The sequence below is a fragment of the Cucumis melo genome, chromosome 11, assembly GCF_025177605.1.
Source record: "Cucumis melo cultivar AY chromosome 11, USDA_Cmelo_AY_1.0, whole genome shotgun sequence".
Taxonomy (NCBI): domain Eukaryota; kingdom Viridiplantae; phylum Streptophyta; class Magnoliopsida; order Cucurbitales; family Cucurbitaceae; genus Cucumis; species Cucumis melo.
In genome coordinates, this window is record NC_066867.1 from 27,057,350 (window position 1) to 27,062,733 (window position 5,384).

General features: G+C 35.8%; 1 protein-coding gene across 2 annotated transcripts; it reads left to right on the plus strand.

Annotated features, from left to right (window-relative positions):
- The first annotated feature begins 763 nt into the window (after positions 1-763).
- Positions 764-4,867, plus strand: LOC103501886 (receptor-like protein kinase HERK 1). 2 transcript variants are annotated; one of them, XM_008465622.3, is made up of 2 exons: positions 764-1,028; positions 1,390-4,867. In XM_008465622.3, exon 2 carries the CDS (start codon positions 1,609-1,611, stop codon positions 4,126-4,128), a length of 2,520 nt encoding a protein of 839 aa, XP_008463844.1. In that variant the 5' UTR covers positions 764-1,028; positions 1,390-1,608; the 3' UTR covers positions 4,129-4,867. The 2 variants fall into 2 exon arrangements, with proteins under 2 accessions (XP_008463844.1, XP_008463843.1); XM_008465621.3 differs by lacking the exon at positions 764-1,028 and adding an exon at positions 1,066-1,274.
- The last annotated feature ends 517 nt before the right edge of the window (positions 4,868-5,384 follow it).

The window sequence follows — 5,384 nt, forward strand, 5'->3', positions numbered from 1 at the left end:
AAATTTTATTTTATCATTTATTTTTTCTTCCGTTTCGTAAGATATAAGAATTACAATCCTCCTCTGTACAAATAACAAACAGAATATAATCATTCCCCTCATCCCTTTATTTTTAATACACAAAACAAAACACTACTTTAGTCCTTCTATTTCTACATTTTTATTCTACTACTTTAGTCCTTCTTACTTTCAATTTTAAGCAGTTCTTTGACAACTTAATTAATTTGAGATAGTTTGATTGGTGGGTAAAAATAATCTAACTATGATTTAGTTTACTAATAATTAAAAAAGGTTTATTATATTGTTATTTACAATAAGTCATATTTATTACAAAAAAAAAAACTTTGTTTCTCACCTCGAAATGCATAAACACTCCAATTAACTTTCCTATAATAATTACTCATTCAACTTAACTCAACTAGGTGTTATTATCACCAACTAAAAAGAGTAACAATTTTGATTGCTTAAAAACGATATAAAAACAAAAAGGAAAGAATTAAAATAAAATGAAGTTAAAACTACATATATCATTTTTAAAAAAATTAAATAGACAAAATTCAACAAATTATAATATAAATATAGAGACTAAAATAAAATAAAGTTTAAAAAAAAAAAAAAAAACTAATATGGAAACCTAGAATAGAATTGCATAGATTGAATGAGAACCATGTGCAGAGGTAGTTTTCTCCAAAAAAAAGCACTTTGAATTTATAAAATATTGAGTAATATAATTTTTTTTCTCCTCTTCTCTTTCAACTTCCAAAAAAATCCCACTCTACTTTTCATTATCTCTCACTATAACCTATTTTTTCAATTAACCATTTACTCTCATTTTCTTCTCAATTTCCATTGTTTTGTTTTTTTATTTTTATTTGTTTCTCTCTCTTTCTCTTTGTTTCTTTCCTTAATGTTTATTCTTGTCAGAAAATCTGTCAAAATCGGCTGCCCGCGACCGGCTGGCCGGCGATTTCAACATCTCGAAGAACCAGTAGACCGACCGATAAAAACCGAGTCGTCAATAGTCAAAGGTGATTTTTTGTTGTTCAAAATGGATTCCACCCGACCGATTATCACACCTACTTTAATTCACTTCTTTATTCCATTTTCTTCATCTTCTTTCTTTCATCTGTTTTCCCCAATTTCTTTTGTTTTTTCAACTTACTTCCAGAGATAAACTTCATTATATTTTGAGTTTTGCCAGAGCGAAGTCAGCTGTATCACTCCGCGTTCTATAGTTCCCCCTTTTGACTCTCAGATTATTTCACGGTGTTCTTGTAATGGATTATGGAACTGTTTCTATGTGCTTCCTTTTATTAAAGTTGTTCTTCAACTTGAACCCACTTGGGGCTTTTTGAGATTTATTGTACTTTCCTTCCCTATTTGCCTCAGATTTGCTTTCTGCTCAGCAATTTACATCTGGGTCTATCACTGTTTGGATCTCTGATGATAAAGCAGCGGCTGTTTTCTCCATCACTTTCGTGGGTTCTGATTGAACCAACATTCTATTGATCGTTTTTCTTCATAAACCCCCAGTTTTCAAAAAGGTTGCTTCGCATCAGGTTCTGCTTCTGGTCCTATTTCTTGATTGGTTCTTGAAACTTTGTAGCGATGGATTGTGGAAGAAGATTTGGATTGCTGTTCTGGGTTTTGTTTATTTCCTTGCTGCCTTTCACTTTTTGCTTGTTTAATCCGGTAGATAATTATCTTATCGATTGTGGATCGGCTGCTAATGTCTCTGTGGGTAATCGTGTTTTCATGGCTGATGATAATTTGGCTTCAAAGTTTCTTTCAACCCCACAAGTGATTATGGCTGATACGAATACATCTTCATTACTTTCTAGTTCTTCTAACGATTCCTTGTTATTCAAAACGGCCAGAGTTTTCACTGGAACATCAAAATACAAGTTTCCAATAAAGGCTGGAAGGCACTGGATCCGTCTCTATTTCTTTCCATTTGTGTTTTCTGTCTACAATATGAGTGCTGCAAATTTTAGTGTTTCGACCCAAGATTTTGTTCTGTTGAGAGATTTAGTTGGAGGGAAGAATCCTATAATCAAAGAATTTTCTATAAACTTAGCATCAGACACACTTGAAGTTATATTTGCTCCTGTTAATGGCTCCATTGCATATGTGAATGCCATTGAAGTTATTTCTGTTCCTGACATTCTCATTGAAGATGTAGCCATTTTGTTAGAACCATCTGGTAACTTTCAAGGGTTGTCTAATCAGGCATATGAGACAGTTGCTAGAGTTAATATGGGTGGGCCGAAAGTTGCTCCTGATAACGATCCTCTTACTCGGAGTTGGGTTTCTGATGACAGCTTTATAGTTGATAAGAATTTTGCTTCAAGTTTCTCTAACATTGCAGCCGTTAAATATAGTGCTGACGGGGCAGCGCCGGAGATTGCTCCAAATGTTGTCTATGGTACCCTTGCTGAGATGAACTCGAAGGATGATCCAAACAGCAATTTCAACGTGACGTGGAAGTTTAAAGTGGATCCTGAGTTTCAGTATCTTGTTAGGTTTCACTTCTGTGATATTTTGAGCAAATCTCTACACGAACTTTATTTCAATGTTTACGTTGACTCATGGCTGGTTGCTGGGGGTCTAGATCTCAGTGTTCGTCTTAATAATGCTTTGAGCACTCCATACTATATAGACTCTGTATCAGGAGTGATCAAGAATGACTCACTTCTTGTGAGTATTGGCCCAGCGAATATAGCTAATGTGTATCCAAATGCCATTTTAAATGGTCTGGAAATCATGAAAATGAATAACTCAGTTGGCAGTCTTAGTGGGAAAGACTCTGTATTTAGTTTTCCAGACTCGAATTCTTCAATCAAGCACGTTGGTGTCATTGTGGGTGTGTGCGTTGGGGCATTTGTTGCAGCTCTATTGGTTGGCATTCTGTTTATACTGCACAAACAAAGAAGAAAGGGAATGCATCAAGCTCCATCGAAAACATGGATTTCAATATCCACTGCTGGAGCAATGTCACACACTATGGGAAGTAAATACTCAAATGGTACAATCACAAGTGCTGCTTCCAACTTTGGATATCGCATACCTTTTGCAACAGTTCAAGAGGCTACTAATAACTTTGATGAGAGTTGGGTTATTGGTATTGGTGGGTTCGGGAAAGTATACAAAGGAGTTTTAAATGATGGCACCAAAGTTGCTGTAAAGAGGGGTAATCCACGTTCCCAACAAGGACTAGCAGAGTTTCAAACTGAAATCGAGATGCTATCACAGTTTCGTCATCGCCATCTTGTTTCATTGATTGGATACTGTGATGAGAGGAATGAGATGATACTGATTTACGAGTACATGGAGCAGGGAACACTGAAGAGTCATCTATATGGTTCTGATTTCCCTAGTTTGAGCTGGAAAGAGAGATTGGAGATCTGCATTGGAGCCGCTAGGGGACTTCATTACCTCCACACTGGTTATGCTAAACCCGTTATTCATCGTGATGTGAAGTCTGCTAATATTTTACTCGATGAAACTCTCATGGCAAAGGTTGCTGACTTTGGGCTTTCAAAGACAGGACCTGAAATTGATCAAACCCATGTCAGTACAGCTGTGAAAGGAAGTTTTGGGTACCTTGATCCTGAATATTTCCGGAGGCAACAACTGACTGAGAAATCGGATGTTTATTCTTTTGGGGTTGTTTTGTTTGAAGTCCTTTGTGCACGACCTGTCATAGATCCAACCCTTCCTAGAGAAATGGTAAACTTAGCTGAATGGGCAATGAAATGGCAGAAGAAAGGGCAGTTGGATCAAATCATTGATTCTACTTTAGTAGGAAAAATTAGAGCAACTTCTCTTAGAAAGTTTGGAGAAACTGCTGAAAAATGCTTGGCTGACTATGGAGTTGACAGACCATCAATGGGAGACGTTTTATGGAATTTGGAGTATGCGCTTCAACTACAAGAAGCTGTCATTGAAACTGATCCTGAAGATAACAGTACGAATATGATTGGTGAGCTCTCTCCACAAATTAACAATTTCAACAGCATTGAGGCAGGTGTTTCAGCCACACGGTTCGACATTCCGGGTGTCGATGATCTTTCTGGAGTCTCCATGAGTAGGGTGTTCTCTCAGCTGGTGAAATCTGAGGGTAGATGACCTGATGTTGCTCCGTGTTAGACAATCCTGTTGATTCTTATACTTGATTTAATCTGCTCCCCATAGACTACTCTCAACCCATAAAAAATAGTAGTAAAAAGTGATGTTTCCGATCTGTTGAATTGGTCCGACACAGCTGAATATGAGGCGTTCTGTAAACTTCAGGCAACAATGTAGGCATGAGCCCTTGCTTCGTTGAATATGAACATGACAGTCTGTAGTTGGTTTTCTTTTCACATCAAATAGCCATTTTCCCTTGCAGAGGGAGGAACCAAATCAAACAAAACTATAAAGATTTCTTCAGTGTCAAACTACGTGTAACATATTGGGTTCTTTTCTTGTACAGAAGGGGTTTTGTCCAGGTGAGTCTTTGCAATATCTACCAAACATGTTACTTCTTTAAGGAACAAGGTAGTTCGCATCTCCATTACCAATTGATTCTGATCTGCATCTCTTCATCGATCATATTCATTTTTTTTTTGCCACTGGTTTTGTGTTTGTCTAGAATTGTTGAGACATCTAGTCTTTTACTTAGCTGAGCATCATGTCAATGATGATGCTATGTTATTCTTTCATGAGATCCAGTGTCGAGGAGCTTTGTTGTGTATGTGTTTAGTTCTGAATCTCTTTTTGATGGATGTATTTGCTGCAATTTAGGACAATTCTTCATCTGGATATTGTTTACTTTGAGAAACTATGAATATTTCAACTATGTAATGAACATCCATGCATTCTTGTCTTTCATGTTTCAATATGTCTTGAATTTGGTGTTATTGGATGATCAAAGTCTTTTGATTTCATTCCAATGTAGTAGTTTAGCATATGGAATAAATTCGTTTGAAACCATTTATGTATTATGTATCATTTCAAGAGAGTTTGGTCTCAGGGTTATGTTAATGTAATTTAAAATTTTAAGTGTTTGATTTTTTCTAATGGAATCCTGATCTGTACAATATAAAAAATTGAAAGGGACATCCCAACTACTAAACTACTAAAAATGTAAAAGGTTTGTGGTTCAAATTCTTCCACTCTATTTGTACTAAAGGTACCACTAAAAATTTAGTATGTGTAAGTTAACTATTATAAACAAGAGAAGTTAACCATTATAAACACGAGTTTAAAGTAGAGCGCACTTGCGTAAATTATAAATCTAACAATCGAGTCATATATTCATATTCTTTAAATTGTGCTCCCATTTAATTCTATTATATTGTGGTAGGTGTTACCGATAATGTGACAACATTATTTTATCTAAT

Excerpts from the sequence above, each read along its gene's own strand:
- LOC103501886 (XM_008465622.3), top strand. The coding sequence starts at position 1,609 with ATGGATTGTGGAAGAAGATTTGGATTGCTGTTCTGGGTTTTGTTTATT.